Source organism: Paramisgurnus dabryanus, chromosome 12, assembly GCF_030506205.2.
Source record: "Paramisgurnus dabryanus chromosome 12, PD_genome_1.1, whole genome shotgun sequence".
NCBI lineage: Eukaryota > Metazoa > Chordata > Actinopteri > Cypriniformes > Cobitidae > Paramisgurnus > Paramisgurnus dabryanus.
Genome location: NC_133348.1, coordinates 24,253,473 through 24,276,782, shown reverse-complemented (window position 1 = coordinate 24,276,782; position 23,310 = coordinate 24,253,473). Strand labels below are relative to the sequence as shown.

At 36.6% G+C, this 23,310-nt stretch overlaps 2 protein-coding genes across 2 annotated transcripts; one reads left to right on the top strand and one right to left on the bottom strand.

Annotated features, from left to right (window-relative positions):
- Positions 1–3,483: 3,483 nt before the first annotated feature.
- Positions 3,484–18,607, top strand: dsc2l (desmocollin 2 like). The gene is made up of 16 exons (XM_065257277.2): positions 3,484–3,748; positions 6,461–6,563; positions 7,130–7,323; positions 7,408–7,518; positions 7,612–7,767; positions 7,877–8,021; positions 8,187–8,341; positions 8,491–8,625; positions 8,768–8,953; positions 10,429–10,676; positions 12,133–12,275; positions 12,746–12,967; positions 14,843–15,079; positions 15,348–15,466; positions 15,567–15,869; positions 16,326–18,607. Exons 1-16 carry the CDS (start codon positions 3,707–3,709, stop codon positions 16,536–16,538), a joined length of 2,712 nt encoding a protein of 903 aa, XP_065113349.1. The 5' UTR covers positions 3,484–3,706; the 3' UTR covers positions 16,539–18,607.
- Positions 18,608–21,052: 2,445 nt separating this feature from the next.
- On the bottom strand, positions 21,053–22,998 carry c1ql1 (complement C1q like 1). The gene is made up of 2 exons (XM_065256740.2): positions 22,499–22,998; positions 21,053–21,337 (listed from the first exon to the last, which is right to left on the bottom strand). The coding sequence occupies exons 1-2, from the start codon at positions 22,967–22,969 to the stop codon at positions 21,158–21,160; spliced, it is 651 nt and encodes a 216-aa protein (XP_065112812.1). The 5' UTR covers positions 22,970–22,998; the 3' UTR covers positions 21,053–21,157.
- Between the last annotated feature and the right edge of the window lie 312 nt (positions 22,999–23,310).

The following is a 23,310-nucleotide window of genomic DNA, read 5'->3' as shown; positions in this document are numbered from 1 at the left end:
TGTTAATTTCAGCATTTACTAATACAGTTTTAAAGTCAAAAGTTGTATAATGCACAATAAACTAACATTAACCATTGTGTTTGCATGAACTAACATTAACAATAATGATGAGAAGCTACTTTGCTCATTGTTAGTTCATGTTAAGAAGTCTGTCACTTTATTGCATGTGTAACCCAGGCTGTGTGTAGTCATCAGTTGGGCATCATGCGGGTGGGCATTTGCTGAACTGGCAGCAAAACTGTCATTCAACAAACTGATATTAGTTTCATAAAATTTTTATTCTGTTTCAAAAAAGGTTCTATGTAGTGAAAAAAGTTATTAAAAGAAAACATTATCATCATATTGCACCTTAATTTTTAAGAGCGTATATAACTACCATTCACACAGATTAGTGAAGGGGTAAATAGATCAGCTGCTGTTCTTTAAACTGTGTTACTGAGTGCAGAATTGTGTTCAAGCCTCACTAACAGCACCCTGCCAAATTCCATTCCTCCAAACCCATCCTCCAACTCCCCACCACACACAGACACTAACAGATTAAAACATGCACATCTTCAGTGTGGTGTGGTCCAAAATTCCACACTATTGCACATGCCAGTTTGTCCTTAAACCTGATAAATGACAGACAGAAACAAGAAATGCAGCCTTTTTCCTGAACAAACACTACCTGTTTTGTCGTCTCTCTCTGTCTCTCTCTCTGTCTCTCTCTCTCTCTCTCTCTCTCTCTCTCTCTCTCTCTCTCTCTCTCTCTCTCTCTCTTTCCCTATCTCTCTCTCTCTATCTCTCATTCACTCACGCATGCACTCTCACTCTCGTTTCTTATCAGTTTGTCAGTAAATCTGAACAGTTGGACAAAACTATCAACAATGTTTTCAGGGAGGAACACAACAATGGTTTAAACAACCTCAAAGCTAAAAAATGGCCATTTACATTAAATTGGATAGAGTCTTAAAGTCTTAAAAAATTAAGCCATTGTTTACTTTAACAGCAAATAGTGAATAAAAAGAAATGTTGGATTGAGCTTAATTGATGATATGAACAAGCATTAGGTAAAAAGGGATGAACCTGGGTTGTTTTTACCTATTGCTGGGTTAAATATAGGGCTGGGCAAAAAAAAGAGATTTTTCGATTAATCGTTTTTTTTTTTTGTGGTTGATTCAAAATCGATTCTCACAGGCCATGAATCGATTTTTCCCCATTTTATTTCTGCACACATTATACGTAAGATTAACGTAAATCTAATTACTAGTCTTCTCCACTAGATGTCACCCCTTTTTTTTGCCTTGCGCGTTGTTATCAAGTTGCGAGAGGCGAGTCTGTCTGTCATTCATTCATTCAGTCTACATTCTAATATACTATAAGTAAGGGATAATGTAGAGGCAGCCGGTAGTTATCGGGAAATAAGCCCCGACAGTGTGATCACACTGAAGGGGCTTATTTCCCTATAACTACCGGCTGCCTCTACATTATCCCGCTTATTGCACGGCTACTTGCCACATAAGAAAAAAAACTGGACATGAATATGAATTTGAAACATTTTATTGGCATATTTGTTTTAAATTAACATTTTTATCCTTCCGCGAATCTTTGCACAGATGCATAAAATGATCGTAATACCTTATTAAGATCCTCTGCTTCATACTTGTCTGTCTCCATTTTTTTCTCTTTTAGCCAGTCTTTGAGAACTTTTAATGCCCATTCTGTATTTTTTTGTGTGTTGGCTTCGTAGCTGTCATGCTCTATTTTGTCAAGTTCTTGTCGTTGTTCGTTCTTCTATACATTGTTTAAATGTTTTGTTTTTTTCGTACATGTTAAAATTAATGTCAAAATCCATTCTTAATTGTGGTTGTCCAGTGTTTGTCACAAGATGGCACCAAACAGTAATCTTTATTGGCGCGGAGGGATTTTAATCGTACAAGTAGTACCGGCTATGCGTTATTACTTTGGAGCGGTTATTATTTGAGAAGAACGAACCTGCAAATGTCTCAACTGACCAATCAGAATCAAGCATTCCAGAGAGCCGTGTAATAAGTAAGGAATAATTGACGACGGGCCATTGAATTATAAGAAAATAATGCACACCCAAGGTGCATTCGCGTCGTTAATTATTTTTATTTCAAATAATTCAAAGGACCGGAGTCAATTATTTCTCTTATACCACGGTTACCACAAACATTGCTCTTGTTTCTATTTTTAAGACATTTGACAAGTTAGGTGTGCGGTTATCAGAAATGAATGCATACCCACGGAACATTTCTCAACCAATCAGAATACAGCATTCAACAGACCCGTGGTATAATACAATATAATATAATGTAATATTCTATATAATCTATATTCATTGAGTTGAATCAAGAATCGAGTATAAAAATCGAGTCGAGAATGGAAATCGAAAATCAGACCATGAATCAAAATCGAATCGATTTGATAGCTTGTGAATCGAAATTCGAATCGATCTTGAACATCTGAATCGATACCCAGCCCTAGTTAAATATCAAAATTTAGTGTTAATAGAGTTAATTTAACCCTGGGTTTGTCCTTTTACGACCCAGCGCAGGGTCGAAAATAACCCAGCATTTTAAGGATTTTTAGTAAAGCAAATTAGTTATTTAAATTATTTAAAAATGGATGACTGACAGGGTCTTAAATTGTGTTCAACACTTTCCATTTCATTTTAAAATGTATATAGCTCTCGTATATTTAATTACTTCTCATTCACTTGCTCACCCTGAGTCACCCTTTCAAAGTTTTTGTGTATATTAAGTGCATTATAAGTTTTGTTTAGCTGAAACACATCCTGTCCAGACTTCACAGTTTTCAAGTTGTACTAAACCCTTTCCTCTCAGATTCCTCCTACAGCTAGCCACATTCTGTCAGTCTTTAGGTCGAAAGGTCAAATATTTTCTGTGAAATCCGAATGCACCACAGGTATCAGGCATAGTGAAAACCAGAGGCCTATGACACAGAGAACCAAAGAAACACCTAGACTGGGAAAAACTTCCCACGTGAATAAAAAAGCACAATGATGTTGAAATCTGCAAGTGCTTCCAAGTTTGATGAATCTGTATGTCTTTAGTTTTATATCAGTTGACTCATGCGAATGGGTTGAACAGAAACAATAATTTATTTGCTGAATGTGTAAATTTTATGATGACTCTCTTTGTGTATTACAGATGAATACCTCTTGTACTCCACCCAAACAGATGGAGATTAGAAGTGTCATGCATTAATCATGTCTAGCAAGTCACGTGGTACGACTGGTGAAAGTCTGCTCTGTTAAAATATAACCTGACTCTTCTCTCTCACAAGCAAAGAGCTTTGTCTCCCCCTCCCCTCTCTCTCTCTCTCTCTCTCTCTCTCTCTCTCTCTCTCTCTCTCTCTCTCTCTCTCTCTCTCTCTCTCTCTCTCTCTCTCTCAGACACACGCAAAGTCAGAGAGAGTTTCAAGGGGCAGTGTGGGGAGGAGTCTAACTGGACGTCACGGACTGAAGTTCTGAAAAAGTTTAACCTGTTCATTTCATTTCAGCGAACTGTCGCTTTTAGCTTTATAGATACATAAACTCGGAGGCTGTACCGCTATTATCTGCCCCACCCATGCTTAAAACCTCAATGGCATGAAACGGCCACCACCTCACCGCACCCACAGGACTTTATACACACAGTGTGCTGAAATTCATCCACAGCAGATCACATAGACACACATCAGGATGTATCGACGCGCTCTCATATGCGCTAGCCTCATTGTTTTGGTAAGTTTATTGTCATTTATTATGATTTTATTAAGTCAAAAGTTCGTTTGCTCATTTATTTTGGCTCTTTTGTTAATATTTGTTTTGATGTCATATATTAATATAGGCCAAGCTACTCATTGTCGTATTTCCTTCCGTTTAAATGATACCATATTGTTCTCAAAAAGCTAACGTTAACGTTATTTTGTTTTGCTAACTACGTTGGATTTTGTTAGGATTTTATTAATTAAATAATAATTCGGTGATTATAGCAACTTATTTATTAGTTTATTGTCAACGTAGTCGGGGTTAATATCATGTTATCACATTTTATTGTAGTAATAACCGAGTGGTTATTTGGTTTAAACCACATGAAGGGGGACTTACAGTACGTGTTATGAATGGATATTTTTTTCTAAGTTACTTTGTTTAACTCTTTAATTGAAAGTTTTTTAGGTTTATCAAGTTCTTACCAAGTTTCCTTTTATCAGACATTTCCACGAAAAAATACTGTAGTACTTTAGTATTTACTATAGTAAAATTCATAGATACTGTAGTATTTTATAGTAAATGTTAAGTATACTTACAGTACAGTATATACTACAGTTTATCACTTTACTATATAAATGTATTAGGCTAATTACTATACTATTCTACAGTTTACTAGTTAATACAAAAGTATAGGCTGCTACATCTACTTTATATCATGCAGGGTGAATGTCAGGTCAATCAGTTGTGTAAAGGCAGATTTGTGTTAATCGTTTACAGTTTATTTCTATAGCACTTATCATTGCTCCAAGGTAGCTTTTGTTTTGTTGAATTAGTTTAGTAAATGATTTCACTGAAACCCAAATACTGAAATGCAATACTTTCCTGAGATTGTTGAGGCATTCATACAGACTGTACAGTACCTGTACCTGTAATGGCAAACACATGCATGCAGTAAATTCAGTAAAGGACATCCGAGGACATAATAAGAAGTCATAGTTACTTATTGATATTTTGTTTGTAGCCTATTTGGGCTTCAGTATTCAGGACTGTAAATGTTTATGTTTTTGGTATGGTTTATTAGTGAATAAAGGTTTTTCTTTGTTATTTTGTGTCCTTGATGGACTTACATCTGTCCTAATATTTTACACATTTTATTTAGTTATTATTGTTTGGGTAGCAATATTCAAGCTATTTTTAAGCTTTATTCTTTTCTGTAAACTGATGCAATGATTGTAGCACATGTAACTGTTTATGATATCCTTTTGATGTTAAAACCATAAAAAAGGCCTGGGGTGGTAATTCATATCACTTCCAATAGAGAAATTATAGCTCCGTCACTAAAAAAGTTGTCTTAATATTTTGAGCTAATTCAACTTAAAAACATTACTTGACACAACAATGTTTACCGAACTTTTTTGATTTACCTAATATTTTTAAATTGAATGAACTCAAACTTTTAAAAGTGCAAACTTTGCAGATAACCCTTCGTTAACGTTTTTAAGATATTTATTTATTTATTCACTAAATTTTGTTGAATTAAGACATAGGTATGATTACTTTTAAATAATCCCCCAAAACAAATAATGTTTTCATTGAAAATAAGTTGCATTATTATATCTTAGGCAAATTGATTTTGTTTTTAACACATTTAGATTTTTTTTACTGTAAAACTGTACACTGTAAAAATACTTTGCTGCCTTAGAATTTTTTGTTAAATCAACTCATGTCAACAGAAATGAGATGTCACAACTTATAAAATACAGTTGAGAAATGTCAACTTAATTTTATAAGTTATAACAACTCACCTGTAGATATAACAACTCATCTCTAGTCAAGATAAATAATAGTAAGTTGAAATGACTTGTAAATCCGAGTTGATTTAACAAACAATTTTAAGGCAGCAAAGTATTTTTTACAGTGTAGTAAAGAAAATGATTCTATCTTATGTATAAAAAGCATCCATTGCATCCATTTTATAGTAAAACGTGAAATATATAATGTTGCACAACAGTGTAACAAGAAATATCATTATTACAGAGCTGTTTTTGTCCATAAGGATAAATAGAAAATAGAAACTAGATAGTACTCTTGGAGATATTTAGATATATTACCTTCATATACTTCATCATTTACCATTTAAGATACCTAAAGGGGACATATCATGAAATATCATGAAAATCTGACTTTTTCATTTATATGTGCTATAATTGGGTCCCCAGTGCTTCTATCATGCTAGAAAATGTGAAAAAGATCAACCCAGTAACTTAGTTTTGGTAAACCATTCTCTGCAAGCATGTGAAATTAGGTCATTGAAATTTGTCTCCCTTTGTGATGTCAGAAGGGGATAATACCGCCCCTAATTTGCACTATGCCATTTACTGCAGAGATCAACTTTTTGGGATCAACTTTTAACATGCTATAATAAATGATCTGTATGGCATTTTGAGTTAAAACTTCACATATCTATTCTGGGGACACCAAAGATTTATTCGACATCTAAACAAAGTCTTGTGAAATGTCCCTTTAAAAAATATTTTTTATCAGAATGGGAACTTCCTTAAGATTTTTTGACATGTTTAATCATTAGCTTTGAGTCTCTAAATTACATTTACACATGCTAGTAAACTATTATTCAGAGATTTGCATAATCAAACAGGTGTATGTGATACTCGTTTACATCGTTCATTAATATTCTCTTTCATTTGCAATCTCTCTCTCGTTCGCTCTTTCTCACTCCCTCAGGTGCTGTTTCAGTTCAGTGAATCGTGTGAGCTGGGGCCTGTTCATGCCTTTGTGCCTAAGACACTGCCTGCCGGTTACGTTATCTCAAAAGGAACAGATGAATGTATGCTTTATGCTTTCTTAAAATCTAAGTGACACAAATTGGTCTATCTGTTGTGTCTGATGTTTTAGTAATAGTAAAGACTTTGGTTACTAAATGGTTAACAGCAGTGTTTAGATTATACTAAAGCTTTCAGGCTGGCCCGCAGGGAACAAAGAAGGTCTAAGAAAGTGGGAAATTTATGGCAGCGTGTGAAAACAAAAGTGTTTCTTTACAATCTGCTTATCTGATGTTATTCGTTTACTACATGACTGTTGTTGAACTAGTTGATTTTATTTGGTTTTACTCTGCACATAACACAACTATTAACTAAATATAATAAAAAAATATATTAATTAAATCATTAGTTTTAGCCTTAAGTCATGGCGTTGTCAAACTCGCTGTAATAATACATTTTGCTGACACAGTGGTGTAGTAACTGCTCAACAGTGCTTGACATTGAATTAACAAAGTAATGAAATGATTGCAGGAAAGCAACAGTCAAATAAACAGTAAAATCCTACACATCTAGAATTTTGTGATAAGAGAAAAATATACTATTTATGACATTGAATTTAAATTCTTCACAGTAAATTTAAAAGGCTGTGGAGGGGTCAGACCAGTGGCCTTTACTTCAAGCGATCCAGACTTCGTTGTAAATACAGATGGAACCATCACCACAGTTCGTGATATGGTGATCACCACAAAATGGTTTTATGTACTGGTGCAGGATGACAGTGGTCTGCAATCCATTTTGGATGTCACCCTGACATGTATAGATGAGGTAAAATCTTATTATTTTTACCAACAGCTTTAATGTTTGTTCAACTGGATTTGCAGCTTAAGGATTTTCCCTCTATGTTTGCAGGACTCCCAGAAGTCCGTGGCGGTTAAGAGGCGTTTCAAGAGAAGATGGAGACCTTTGCCTTTCTCTGTCGTTGAAAATGACACTCCTCCATTCCCTAAGGATATAGAAATGGTGAGATTATAATATGAGCTAAACGAAATACTGTTTTTACTTTCTTGCTTTTTTGCTGACTGTACAGTATGTTGCTGTTTTTTCTTTGTCCAGATTGCATCCGACTCTTCTGTAGATTACAACGTGTATTATGTGATCAGCGGGATGGGTGTTACGACGGAACCTGTTGGTCTGTTCCTGCTGGACAAGACAACCGGCATGATCCGTGTGACCAGGCCCGTTGACCGTGAACAGTACCCACAATATATTGTGAGTCTATGCATTCCAGGCCTTATATAGAAAACAATAAAAGGAAACAGGACAGCTAGTGGCTTGAAATATCACACAACTGAATGTGTCTCTTCCTCCTTTTTTGTAGTTTAAGGCTCAGGTGTTTGACAAAGATACCAATAAAGAAACTGACGAATTTCTGCCCGTTATTGTGAATGTGGAGGATGTGAATGACAACGCCCCTGAGTTTTCCGGAAGTCGTGCTTTCACTGCGCAAGAACGATGCTCTGCAGGTAAAGACAATAAACAAACAATCTTTTATGCTAAAATCTCTGGCTTACTTTAAGGCAGATCTGTGTAAACTGCAAATTCAGCTAGTTGTAAGCCATATGTAGACCTTAGCCAACCTGACGAGCCTTGTGATCTTTTAGCATCTCAAAAGTTGATTTTTTTTACAGGTACTCTTATAGGGATTATAAATGCCACAGATAAAGATCAGGCTGGAACCCTACACACCAAGATCAAGTTTAGTCTTTTCAATGCTACCGACTTGTTCGCCATCAATGGTGAGACAGGAGCATTAACTGCTAAATCCAACACCTTAGATAGAGAGGTACAGTATTTCTTGCATTATTTTTATAGTCACAGACAATTGTTTGGTGTTATGCCTGTAATGTCTTGCTTTATTGCCAAACCTTCATAGCGTGGGAATTGTATGCGCAGATATGCTTGTGAAACATGTTTCTGTTCCTCCTTCCCAAGGCTGAGGAGAAAGTCTACGTTGGCATTGAAATAAGAGATATGAACGGCGCTTCAACTGGGCTCTTCAACAGGGGGACTGCTGTGGTTACACTCACAGATGTTAATAATAACCCACCCACTTTTAAAGAGAAGTTGGTACGCTCCATTTACTGAAATATAACACACAATTAACAATATGAAACACAACACAATTTTATTTGTATTAGGCATCAACCTCCAATGTATCTTGTGTTTTGTCAGCTGTTTAAAGAGACTTTTGCTGTTTTATTTGTAACAGTATAAGGGTACGGTGATGGAAAACCAACAAAATGTGCTAGTTCTTAGAATCCCAGTGGAGGACAGGGATCTAATAAACACCCCTAACTGGCGGGCCCTGTATGAGGTCACCAAAGGAAACGAGAGTGGCAACTTCAGAATGGAAACAGACCCTAAAACCAACGAAGGGCTTCTCTATGTTATAAAGGTATGAGAATAGGGAAGTCTTTACAAAAAGGTCTTTTTGAATGCATTTTGCTCTTCGCCAGTTGGCTGTGTTCGTGTGGTCTTGAGAGCTCTTGTTAACTCCTGACACTGTTGTGTTGACATTATTTATAGCAGCATTGCAGGGTTAGCTCACCATTTTAGAGCTGTGTGTGAAAAGGCTTGTCAGTGTGATATGCATGTTGGGATCTCGCACTAAGTGTAACCAGCCGCACCCTCTTTTATAACCGAAGTACAATCGCCAGGCATCATCTTCTTTTTAAGGAAAATAATTCAGCAAACACTTTAACACAAAAACTTTGTAACACTTTACAATGGTATAGTCACAAAATAGTTGATTTATTTATTTGTGTTCATGGAAACGATTTTTTTTTTCGTGTCGCTGAGCACAATCTTCTCCATTTGTTGAATGTGATTTTTAAAGTATGATGTGATCCTGGATCAACACCATTGTTGGTCCTGGATCAACATTTTCATTAACCAATCAGATTGCAGGATTAATATTAGTGTGCATGTTAGATTTATTTTCAGGATTGGGTTAGGGGCTTTTAAGAAATACTCCTCAAACTATTATTTCACACTAATTTGAGGGTTTAAAAATGGTTAGGGTTTGAGTCAAGGGTAGGTTGGGGTATCTTTGATTAAAATGTTGATCCAGGATCAACAAAAAATGTTTAACCAGGATCACATTTTACTTGGTGAAATCATGGCAACCGGGTTCACGCCACCCGCGTTAAAGGCGTCAAAGTCGCATGTACCGCGTCTAGTTTGCCACTTGAAAATTTTAAGTTTACTCACTTCATTCGCGCATGAAATTCTAGTCATTGAGACATTCACGCGGAAATTGCTTCATGAAGGGCCTTCCATAGGCTTCTGTGACTCCGCTACTAGAGCAAGCTCCTGATTGGTGAACGTGGCACGTTTTTCCGCCAAAGTTCAAAATGTTCAACTCACGCGTTTCCCAAACAACGCTCAATTCGCGGCATTCGCGAACTAGATGCGCATATGAGGAATCGCGTCTAGACCTTCAGACGCATGTAAACACGTCTTTACATTGACTTAACATTGAAATCACTCGCGCTTGATGCCTCTACCGTGGTTGATCTGAACCCCAACCCACAATAGTTTAACAATGGGGAGAAAAAAAAAGAAAAAATAATACAGAAAATGACATTCTATCCAAAACCCCAAATCTAATCCCAAGTGATAATGGTTTAAAAAAAAAGAAAAAAAAAGAAACCAATACATTAAAAACACAAAAAATAAAGTTGTGCTTGGGGACACGAAAAACAATATATAGAAATCTGTGCTCGATGACATGAAAAAAGAGGAAAATCGTGTCCATGAACACGAATAAATAAATCAAATATTTCGTGACTATACCACGAAATGCCTTGAGGTAGGGTTGGCTCTCTTTATGTCTGTATTGTTCTTACTTGCCCTCTTCTTTCTTCTAAGCCACTGGATTATGAACAAACTCCTTTGGTGAAGTTGGTAGTAACTGTCCGTAATGAAGCTCCATTGGTTGGGGTTCAAGCCACTTGGAACACTGTGCCTGTGGAGCTCTCTGTGGGAGATGAAGATGAGGGTCCAGAGTTCAATCCTTCCATTCTACGTCTCAAAGTCAAGGAGAACCTTCCAAATGGAACCGTCATTGGAACTTACACGGCTCTGGACCCAGAGACCAAAAGCAGCAAGGGAATCAAGTATGTTCTGTGTCAATGTTAAAGCTTTAAGAGTTTACTTCTTCAGAACAGGAACGTAAACCAGTCTAAATCGAGCCTGAGCACGCTTTCGTCATTAGGATACGATTGTGTTTACAAAAAACATGAAATCACTCTCTCAGAACAATGGAGCCCATCACAATGGAGCCCATCACAATGTTACGTTTGTTACTTTTTAGTTCAAGTCGTTTGGGACACGGTGGTATGTTGCAAATAACACAGCGAATAGTCGATCTATCGGTTATGATGCTTAGACATTTAAACGTTACCATACAGCATGCATTAGAAGATTTTTATAGAGACATATGTGAAGTTAAATGATTGATGTCTTGCCTTTTGATCTGCGCTCCGGTGCGATTTGCACTAACACCAGCTGCATTTCCATTGCGCAAATTGAAATAGCGAATTAAAAAAAAGGCAATTTCGCAAAACTGCAACAGAAACGTTATTTTAAGCACCTACTGTGCGTAAAAGTCACATGATCATTCTTTTAGAATTGCGTGGTATGTTTGGTTGGAGGACAAGACAGAAGTGATGTGTTTGACTTCTTCACAAGAACCAACAAGCAAATGACATCAAAATACAGCCAGAGCAATTATGGAGTTGAATGCTTTGTGTGCTTTTGAGTCGCGTAGCATCGTATGAGGTCGAACACACTCATCGCCATGGTTTTTTAAATTATTTTTTAAGTCGAATAACATCTGTTCATGTAAACGCTGTCATTTCGCAATAGTTTTTTGTCGACGTTTACAAAATAACGATAAAGTTTTGCGCAAATCTTTAATGGAAACGCAGCTACCGTGCCTAAGTCCACCTCTACAAGCACGCCAGGGTGCGATTGTGCATGTACAGTACGCAACGCTCACACTAGTCAAACCAACCAGGCTTTGGGGGTCAAACGTGCTTGGGCATGGTTTAGTATGGACTACGCCCAAAGGTTTGTTTGCTGCTCTAGATCAGTCAGCTGCTCTAGTGTACAAAAGCTCTCAAATCCATCAGACTAGACCAGCTTAACCAAATTTGGGAATCCAGCTAACCACACTGATTTAAGCCGGGGTTAGTGCTGTAAAAAGTGTTTTGTTGTTATTCTTCATGTAGTTACACATATCAAGGGGGGTTATACCAACAAAAGTAATTTTAAGCGTCATATCATGTAGATGTAATTGCAGATGTAAATATAAATGTGGGATTTTTTAAGTTGAACATTTTGAACCTCTGTTGTTTTGGGTTGGCTATATGGTTTTAGGGAACTTCTGGTTTTTCGGATCCAGAGAATTAGAGAATAGGAAGAATTTCTGTGTGACCACCACAAATATTTCTCTATAGCATCTGGCTGCAAAATACATTATAAATTGTATTATGATAATATTAATAATATATACTAAAAGTCATAATTATTTTCTCGCATCCTAACTTTTTTATCTCCTGTATTTGTTAGGTATACTAAGCTCAGTGACCCAGGAAGCTGGATCACTGTGGTGGAGAACACTGGAGAACTGAAAGTGGCCAATACTATTGACCGTGAATCTCCTTTGGTTCACAACGACCTTTACAACATAACCGTGGAAGCAATGGATGAAAGTGAGTCATGCAGTTACAGTTAAACCTAATGAGCTGTAGACGTGCAGCACATTATTCAGTACTAAGATGTTTCGAACACACCCTTGTTTTATTCTATAAATGCTTATGTGTTCTCCCTGGGTGTTGTAAGCCCATTTGGTCCTGTTCGCAGGGTGTGGTTGCAGTGCTTAGAATTTGCTTGAGATCTCTGAGAGGTTAATCAGGGTTTTGTTTCAGTGATGCAACACGTCATCTGATGATAATCGACATGCCCTACTTGATCGTACATGTTCTTAGGACAGAATGTTGTTTAATGGCATTCCAGGAAGAGATGGAAAACATTTCCGAGCTTTTACAAAACCAAAAAAAGTTGTCATCAGATATTTGACATATGTCTTTAATGTCGTTAATGACAAACAACATTGGTATTCAACCATCGGAAAGTGTATCAAAAGTCAAATAAAACTCACTGCAATTTTTTCCTCTCTCAGGTAAGAAGAAAGGAAAGGGAACGGTTATAATGCTGATCGAAGATGTGAACGATAACGTGCCTCTTATTCCGACATCTGAGCTGGTCTTGTGTAGTCAGGCTGATAAGATGGGCTCGGTCCTGGTCGAAGCTGAGGACAAAGACCAGTCACCTTACTCAACTCCCTTCATTTTCGAACTCGGACCAGAGAATGATGGCAAATGGAAACTAAAGGATACTACAAGTAAGAGATTGGTGGAAAACTTTAAATGAACCATGCAATTCATTAACTAAAAATTAAAGGAACAGTTACACAAACATTTCTCGTTTACTTACATGTTGTTGCAAACCGCTCAAACTGATTTTGCCAAGTGGTTGATGTCCTCAGGGCAACATATTGTGTTGACCCAAGGACAACATTTTTCTAAATGAAACCCAAACACGCCCCAAACCCCAACCCTCACCATAACCAAACCCTAAAATCAGATGGACATGATAAGTGAAAAACAATGGTCTAGAAACAGCTAATCCTGGTTGTAAGCTTAAACTTAAAACAAACTGTTAACCTTTTTCTGAAATCTGATTGGTTGATTGAAATGTTGTCCCCGGGTCAACATAATGTTGCCCTGAGGACATCAACCACTTGGCAAAATCAGGAGGCCATTGCAAACCCATATTAGTTTCGCATAAGGATCACTAAAGCTAATTTATAGGCTAAAAAGCCTTTTTCATGCAATTATAGTGAATGGGGACTAGAGCTTGAACTGTAAGTTATACTTATGGGGCGATTTAGATCCAGGACTAGGCCTTAGTTATATTGGGACACTTAAGTAGTTTTTACAAACATACCTTACAAAAAACAATACTGGTGTGCATCTTCAGACAAAACAACAGCAGTGATAAATGTTTAGATATGTTTTTAAAGGGCCCATGTCACAGGACTTTTTAAGATGTCAAATACATCTTTGGTGTCCCCAGAGCACATGTGTGAAGTTTTAGCTCAAAATACCATATAAATAATTTATTATAGCATGTTAAAATTGCCACTTTGTAGGTGTGTGCAAAAATGTGCCGTTTTGGGTGTGTCCTCTAAAATGCACATGTGCAGATCAAGTGCAAACACTGATCACAATGATGGTGGTTTGTTGAAATTGAAACTCAATTGTTCTGTGAATTATTTTCTCTCTGCACTAAATGGCAGTGCTGTGGTTGGATTAAGGGGTTGGATTATTATAATAAGAGCTCCTTATGACATCATAAGGAGAGCCAAATTTCAACGACCTATTTTTTCATGTGCTTGTAGAGAATGGTTTACCAAAACTAAGTTACTGGGTTGATCTTTTTCAAATTTTCTAGGTTGATAGCATCACTAGGGACCCAATCATAGCACTTAAACATGGAAAAAGTCTGATTTTCATGTCATGGCCCCTTTAAATTAAGCCAGCTGAAATATGCATTTTAGTCTGGGACTAAGATAAGCCCAGTTCGGGAAACTGCCCATATTCATTTAATAGCATTATTAAAAGTGATTTGCATTACTAGAACGCGACCATATTTTCAACATTTATTACAACGCTTGATTAGGACAAGGAAATGACTGAAAAATCAGGGGAACTGTTCCTTTAACTCTTTAAATGACTAGTTGACTAGTTATCTCGTCAATTAAGAGAGAAAACTTTAAAAACAAATAAAAATTGAAGCAAAAACGTTATTTACTAATTTTAAACTCTGTGAATTGTTCTGAATCTGATCTCTAACAATATTCCTTCACAAAAATGCAATTATTTCAGCTTTTTGCTAAAAAAAAAAACTATTTTTAAAGAAAAAATACCCATATTTAAGAGTTTAAATATTTTCTTAAGCAGAGAAAAAATATAGATAGGATGAAAAGTTTTGTTTGTTTGTTTATTGTTAGTTTGAAAGCAGAGGGTCTGTTCTTTCATTTGATATATTTGTATGTTTATATATTTTTAGAAGAACATTTTCCTGGTAGGTATTTTGTGAAAGTCACAAAAAACGCTTGCGGGCAACTTTTCAAAAAATGGCCGGCGGGGAATGAGTTAAGAGATCTTTGATAAACGGCTGATAAACATCATACCTTTCACTTTTCTCTTGGCAGGTTCCTCTGTGGTGCTGGAACAAACTGAATTCTTGCCCAACGGCGAGTACAGTGTACCGCTGATGGTGAAGGATCTGCAGGGAAGTGGGAAAGAGCAAAATGTGAAAGTGCGAATTTGTTCCTGCGAGAGGGAGGAACATGGTTTGGGAATATGCGGGGCTCGGAGCGCCTCTGCCGCTCTGGGAAGCTGGGGCATTCTCGCCTTAGTTCTCTCTGGCCTGCTGTTGTTATTGTTATGTGAGTTCCCCATTTTGCATCACATATTTGATACATCTACAGTATATGGTATATAAAATAATACCTTTTTTTTCTTACTTTTCAAAACCTTCTTTAAAAAACGTATTTCCTTTACGGTTAGACTTTTTGGTTATGTTAAAAAATATAACCATGGATTTTCAATATGGTCTCAGACTTATGTACCTCAACTAAATTGACATGATAACTCATAGTCCAACTGCCCTATTGAAATCGCTCTCTGAGTAAAGTGTTGTTCTGTCTTCATCAGGTTTGTTGCTCATCTTCATCTGCAACACTAAGAGAGAAAAGGTTTATATAAATGATGACGTTGATGGAACTGGTGGAATGCTGCTTAAATCCAACACTGAGGCTCCTGGGGAAGAAGTGGTAAGAAAAGCTTTCTGTTTTAAATGTGTTTTCTATAGTAAAATCATAAAGACCATCGAGAAAATGACCATATTTGTCTGAAATGCTTTTCTCTCTGTAGAAAGATGGAGCTTTCATGAAGCTGCAGAGTGTAGATATCATGGATGGGTCAGAGAATAACATGGCTGTGGACATTAAGAATGTGGGTATGTCTGGGAGTCGCTACGGTCAGCAATCTTTCCACGGTGGAGGCATCTACAACAGCACCACCCAGGAGTTTGGGACAGAGAATATCCGCTCATCTGGAATTTTTGATACCAATCTCTATGGCTCCAGCACCATGATAAGGAAGCAAGGAAGCATGAACACTTTCAGACATGGAACCTTGAATGCGTGGAAAATGAATAAGCAGCTGTTGGACAAAGTAAGCAAAATTGTCATAAAATCATAAAACACAACTGGTACGCTGTCAAAAATGGCCCCTAGCTGTCACTTTTAAAAAGTACACATTTGCACCTATATTCAGTATCAGTATATATAGGGCCTTTTTAAAGTGTACTGCCCCAGTGACAGCTTGGGACCGTTTTTCTGACAGTGTAGTGTTTGTCTCAGATGACCGCTTGTGATCGGATTTCAGGAAGTTTCTGGTTTCAGTGTGTTGATAAAGCACAAAAGGTTAACAGAAAAAGCTGGAAGTGGGAGTTTGCACTACAAATGTGATTTTTACACGTACAGTACATCCCAATGTAGTGTCTGAATTTGGACTGCAAATGTTTTTCCTGTATTCAGCACTTGTAAACAGGAACTCTGGGTTTTGATGTTATCTGTGCTTTAATGTTATCTTCATGTGACCTAACCTTTGACTCTTGCTCTGTGACAGAAACTGGCCTACCTTGGAGACGAAGAGGAGGGGCGTTATGCAGATGACCTGATAAAGGTTTACGGGAACGAGGGCAGGGGGTCTGCCGCAGGCTCTATAGGATGTTGTAGCATGCTGGAAGAACAGGATTCATCAGACTTTTTAAACACTCTAGGACCAAAATTCAAACCCCTGGCCGACATCTGCAGCAGGCCAACTCGTGGTGGGAAATAATAGATTTGATTGGCACAGAAGAGTACTTTATTCATTGGACCTTGAAACCACACTGCAAAATATATATTCAGCAATATTATTGTGTTATTTTTAAGAAATATCCCATTATCCTTATAACAAGATTTATTTACTTGAGAAGTAAAAATTGTGAGGATATATTTTTATTGTTTTAGGTACACTGCAATAAATTAGATTTAAGTGTAAGGTATATCAAGATATTACCTTTATATTTTTGCAATCTAAGTACATTTATCTGGTTATAAGGATGTTTATTTTGTTTAGATGCACGTCAGATCTGTTGATGAAGAAAATTTGTTTTAAAAGGAGTGCAAGATTTGCTGGATTAGATAATGTGCGAGTGTGTTTGTGTGCCTGTGTTTCACATTTTGTATGAGTGTGTTACAACCAAACAAGCCTTTTAATGATGTTTGCTACACGTGGATCTGCTTTGCACACCACACTTTATCCTCACAGAGCAGAGAAGCGACACTGTTTAAATATTAGTATAAAGAAAAGACGTTTGTATTTTTCTGGTCAATTGAAATTCTCAGCTCTGTGAAGTATTACGTGAGTCTATATTTACAAGAAAAGGATGAATGTGACACTTAATATTTGGGATGTGTGAAGCATTTCTCAGCTCAAAAAGCACTGACATACACTATTTAAAATGAAGGTGCTAAAAAGGTTTTTTTTGCAGTAATCCCATATCATTTTTTTGTTCCCCAAAGAAGCTTTCAGTCAAAGACTCTTAAGCTGCGTGGACATCACCAGCGACTTTGTCACTGTGTGTCTCCCATCTCTTTTAATGAGATCAATAGGAGGCGTTACTGAGTAAGGGATGATGTGTATGCAGCCAGTTGTTATCGCAGAATTACTGTAATCCCTGACAGTGTGATCAGGACCCGGTGCGAAGCAGAGGTTTTATATCAAACTGAAAGGGATTATCCCGCTTACATAATGGCTATTTTTCTCATAAGTAAGGTAGGGAACATTAAATGTTGATTTGAAATATATAATGAGCTAATTTTAAACCAATCCTGACCTTCCGCGATGAAATCCGTTTACTTTCACGTACACACTATCTGGTTTAATCATTTGCAAATATAATGTTAGACATTCATATTTAATTTTTGTGTAATATTAAACTGTACCTGTCAAAATAATTTGGAGCATCTGGTTACCTTTGTTATTAGTTTTGAGTGATTGTTATCTGGGTTTAACCAACCTGAAAATGTTGCGGATGGCCAATTGGAATTAAGCATTCCAACGAGCCGTGTAATACTGTAATTTTGGTTAGCCTACAATTATAAACCAATGAGTAACCGTCTAACGCAATAACTGAAGAAAAACAGATGACACCAACTCCACTGCTTTACTCCTATTGGTTTGCATAAAGTTGAGATTTTCTCAAGTTGCTCAACTTTTCAACATATTCCTGTTACCAAGGGTCACTGTCGCTCATGTCGTCGAAATGATCCATTTTTCCGTTAAAATGAGTGAGGTCATGATACTAGTCGTTGGCTGTGTGTACGCAGCTTTAGGACGTTTTCTTTCTTTCTTTTACACTACAAAGACAGTTTTGTGCAACCAAATGATTCTTTATGGAAGATAGCTCTTAAATTAACATTTTAGTTTGTTTTTTTTAAGTGTAAAGACTCAGAATTTATCCTTAACCTGTGCGGTATTACTGTAGTCTTGTTGTTTGACAACCTTAAAACTGTGTAGTTGCAATTGTATAGTGATTTTAGTTAACAAAAACACTTTTTTTATGTAAAAATGTTAAACATTGATGTTTCAAATCAGTGGTTCTCAAACCACTTTTCGGCATGCACCTGCACCCCCTGCAAAGGGTGCATCTCTAGAAGAATAGATAAAAATAACAACACTTAAAAGTGCAGATTTTTTATATTTCCGTTTTGTTTTATTGTAAAGTTTGTTTTTATTTCTTTTGTATTTGCGGGAAACCGTATCAATAGCATAACTAATTCATGTAGGGGATGCTCTAATGTCAGATTTCTTAAGAGGATATGTTTTGTAAATATTTTAATAAAATTGTTCACAGACCCTGATTTGTTGTCCTATGTATTGTAAACATTTATAGTAAACATATAGATGTGGCATTAAATATAGTTTACACATTTACACATTAATATAAATTGATTATTTAAACAAATTTATGTGAGAAACATACTTCAAGGAATAGTTCACCCAAAAATGAAAACTTGGTCATCATTTTCTTACTCTCTTGTTGTTACAAACCTGTATACATTTCTTTGTTCTGATAAACACAAAGGAAGACATTTTGAGGGATGTTTGTAACCAAACCAATCAGAAGCCCCATAGTAGGAATAAAGAATACTATGGAAGTCAATGGGGCCACTCATTTACTCCTCAAAATTGCTTCCTTTGTGTTCATCAGCACAAATAAATGTATAAAGGTGTAACAACATGAGAGTAAATACATGATAACAGAATTGTAATTTTTGTGTGACTATCCCTTTAGTGGCCCACAAAGGTAAAAAAAAGATTGATGTGTGGCTTTTAATATGTTGGCGAGAAAAAAAAAGTTTGGGATTTTTGGTCCCAATTGGTCCCACTTTAAGGCATGTTTTCACCCTAAAATACTCAATCTTTTGAAACTATGGTAACCAGCGTTTGTTCTTTCCCACACTAAACCACACCCCCAGATAAAATGACGCACTTGTGATTCTGTTTACTGTTTGCGTAACATAAACAATGTGAGATACATTGTTGCGACAGATACAGTGTCAACACAGATAAAAAAACACAAAATGCAGGCCATACTGGTTCTATAGCCTATAGGGTTATACATAAATATCACACCTCAAGAGTTTGATATAGCTTGAGGAACATGGGCGTAGATTTAGGGTGGGACGCTAGGGACATGTCCCTAGCAATATTCAGGGAAGACTGAATTGTCCCTAGCAATCATTTCGACCAAACAATTAATCTGTATTTATATATAACCACTAATGTCCTTCTTATTCTTGTGTTTTCTATTTTTTACTTATTATATTTTTTTCAGGAATCATTTAAATGAGACTAGAAATCTTTTGCAATCCCGTTCTGTAAAAATGACGCTCTATGTGGTACACAAACGGTTAACAACTTTCGTTCTCTGCAATGCCCGCCTCCGTAACTCACATCGCTAATATGATTGGCTTTGCATTTCTTGAGTCCCGCCTCTCTATTCTTATTGCTAATATGATTGGATTAGCATTTCTTGAGTCCCGCCTCTCTAATTCACATCACTTTATGGGCTTGTCTTTACTCGCTACGTGTGATAGGATGGTTTCACTTTGTACAACGCGCCAAAGTTCACTCAAGACGCGCGTGATTATTCGGGCTACAGGTAAGTGAGGAAGAAAGTATTATTATACCCACTGTAACTGTTTCATTCACAAAATACGGAACAAGTTGTGTCACATAATGATTCAAGGAAAGTATTTTCACCAATACACGACAATCCCATGTTAACCTGAGGAGTTGCAAACTTTTGTCAACCTTTTATAAATGGGGTAGCAAGGTTATTTAGGGGTCCCTAATCCCTGAAACATCCCCAACATGGTAAAAACATGAATTCATGTCATGATTGCTGAATACTTTACATTACTGCACTGTGGTCATTACTTGCACAGATGTAGACATAATGTAAGGTTGCATTTTTAACTTAAAATTATTTTTTTCACACTGATTAACTGTCTGTTAATGAAAAGAAGATTTAATGTGAACTACAGAAACGTTAATAAACGTTGTTCAGGAAACAGCATGATATACATACCATCTTCAACACTGGGACTTTTTTGGCAAATTTAAATTAAGAATTAAATATTAATTGCATATTCTTCAATGTTATAAAGTAAATATGGTTATATCTTACAATGTGATTTTCTTTTTTTTTTTTTGACAAAGACTTAAACAGTTACTGTTTATTAGGCTCTAGGACATAACGAATTGTTTATTATAAATTTGGGATGGCCGGGGGTGGCGAGTCAGATGTTACTGAGTAAAGTGCATACTGAGTTGTCTGTTGTTTGTGTCAAGTAAACGGTGATAAACAGTTTTTGCAATGCAACCATTTTATTTATGTCCCCACCAATGCCAGAATCAAACCTACGCCCTTGTTGAGGAATGATTGTGCAAACTTACATGCGTCTATGTTTGAAAGCTGTGGGATGACCTTGTTACTATTTTTGAATTTACCAGGTTGTTAAATATTAAGTGGATTTCTTTATGCTCGCTGTGGGGTTAAGTGAGATCAATAATTCAGTATTTGGTTTTCTCCTTCCTTAGAAAGAATATGATTTGGTGTTGTTTGCTTATTCTAGTGAGATTGTGACTAAGGCTAAGTTTTGCATGTACATCTGTTGTTTTATCTCAATGTGTAAAATTTAAAATATATGCTTGTGCCCTGTAAGGTATCAGATTAAGGTTTAGCTTTTTTACAAACAGAAAGATTTGAAAGACATTCAGTGAAAGTCATTCAGGCAGGCTGCCAAAAATGCATTCCTTTATTAAAAAACAGACTCACAATCTGAATGTAAAGAAGTCTCTTTGAAATTTAAAGAATTTAAAAGAGAAAGTAAGAATCTATCATCTCAGATCTCATACAACAGGAAACCAGAGAAGGTACTGAAGGGGTTTTCTGCTTCTCTCTTGACTAGTTCGCCGTTGTTCAGACGAACAAAGACCCGGTCTCCAGTCTTCAACTGCAGAACTGCACTGTTGCTTGCGGTGTCAGTGTGCAGGGCGTCCACAGCTACTGCGCTGGCCACAACCTAACACACAACAACAATGGAAATGTTCAGATTGTTCAAATATTTTTTACTGTCCAATTCATTTGTTTAATTCAGTCCAGTCACTGCACTCTCAGAAAAAAAATAGCATGGTACTGTTTAAAAAAAAAAAAAGGTCTTATGTACCGTTTAGATAATAAAATTGGTACTATTATGTAGCCCTGAGGTACTAATATGCACCCTTGGGCACAAATGTGTACTTTTGAAAAGGGTACAGTCACAGTAGGCTACCATTTTTTACCTTTTCTTCTGAGAATGTGCTGATTTAGCCTATGTAATATTTTTGTCTCAGTTCCTTATCAACTGAACATTAGGTCTGTTAAATACACATTCGATCAATATGCATATTTAGTTCCTAAATCAAAAGTAATTTTGCTTTTTGTTTCAAAAGTTTAAACATGAAAAAAATGACATGCCATTGAATCAGTAAACCAGCTAGATATGTTTGACTTAAAGGAAGAAAAGTATTTATTCATTAAAATTATGTTTTTTGTTTATGTAAATAATAAAAAATCTTACATTAGGCTATTGTTAAAAGTCCCTGTAAATTCAGATATAAAAAGTTCGGAGTTTGTCACACCACATTAAAATGTGTTAATTACCTCTCAAACAAATATGAAAAAAATATAAAAAGAAAAGTAAATAAAATCCGTTATCAAATGCTGGGGGCGTGTCCGCTGAAACCACGCCCACTCACTGAAAGCTGCCGTCTCTCGGATGCTCGCGATCGTGTTAGGGCGGGGCAACGCGCCCAGAGTTAAATCTGTTGCTCATGACGCACTTGAATATATACACATTTTTTAAATGTATAAAATAAAATTCTGGGAGTTTGCAATATGTGCTGTATTCGATACATTTTCAATATTTTTTCGTTTTGTGAACACCTCTGCACCTAAAAAGTTCATACTTCAGTGGTGCATATTGGTACCAAAGAGTGCATATTAGTACCTCAGAGGTACATACAGAGGAATTGGTATATGACTGTAACTAAATGTTTCAAATTAGGACCTTTTAAAAGGGTACTCCATCGCAGTGACAACAAGGGAATTTTTTATATACTGTAAAACTGTTTACAACAATGCAAAAAGAAATTTGAATTGAAATGTTAAGTCCGTCTCAATGGGGTTAATGCAGAGACCTTACCGTTTGGTCATTAAGAATCAAGTCCACTCGCATGTTCTGTCCAGACTTCACAATGTGATAGCTGAAGTGGTACGCGCCTGGTGTTTTACATGTGAACGTCCCGGTCGAGGAGTCATAACCACCACCCAGATTAGTAATCACATTATTAAATTTCAGCACTTCATTCTTGCTGAACTCATCCTTTAGTGAAGCATAGAAAGCTACACCTCCATTTGTTATGGCACTTTTCCCCACAGCTCCAGGTAAGCCAGGGGGCCCGGCTTTACCTGGAGGTCCAGCTGGGCCAGGAGGACCTACTCCTGCAGAGGCTAGAGGAATCACCAACCCACTGCTTCGGTCATTCGAACGATCTGCTGAAGGGTCACACACAATCCTGCAGGATCCTGGCTGGTTCTCACCATTGTTCCCACAGAGACCTGATTTAGTCAAACACAGAACTGTAAAAAGAGCTGCTAACCACTGTTTGGCCATGGTGAATAAATAGTAAGAAGAAGTGATGAAGAAACATTAAAGAAAGTTTCATGATCTCATCAGCAGGATCGATGCTGTGATTGGTGGAGTTAGTTGGTCACATGATGGAGTTGAGAAATGGTTCATCACCTGACTCAACTTTCATTAGCATCAGCAAAAACTAATGTTATACTATGAAAACTTCCCTAAATGTTTAAAAAAAAGTTTCATTGTTATGCAACAATGCTGTTAGAAGCTCAGACCACAGATCCACATTTCTTTTTGATTGTTTGTTTTTGCAGGTTTAGTCAAACATAAAATACATTTTTACATCTATAGCTTTGAAAGAAGAACTGGTGAAC

Excerpts from the sequence above, each read along its gene's own strand:
- dsc2l (XM_065257277.2), top strand. The coding sequence starts at position 3,707 with ATGTATCGACGCGCTCTCATATGCGCTAGCCTCATTGTTTTG. Across the intron at positions 7,519-7,611 it reads TCCCTAAGGATATAGAAATG|ATTGCATCCGACTCTTCTGT; the intron begins GTGAGATTATAA and ends TTCTTTGTCCAG. Across the intron at positions 8,022-8,186 it reads GCAAGAACGATGCTCTGCAG|GTACTCTTATAGGGATTATA; the intron begins GTAAAGACAATA and ends TTTTTTTTACAG.
- c1ql1 (XM_065256740.2), bottom strand. The coding sequence starts at position 22,969 with ATGGCCAAACAGTGGTTAGCAGCTCTTTTTACAGTTCTGTGTTTGACT. Across the intron at positions 21,338-22,498 it reads TGATTCTTAATGACCAAACG|GTTGTGGCCAGCGCAGTAGC; the intron begins GTAAGGTCTCTG and ends GTTGTGTGTTAG.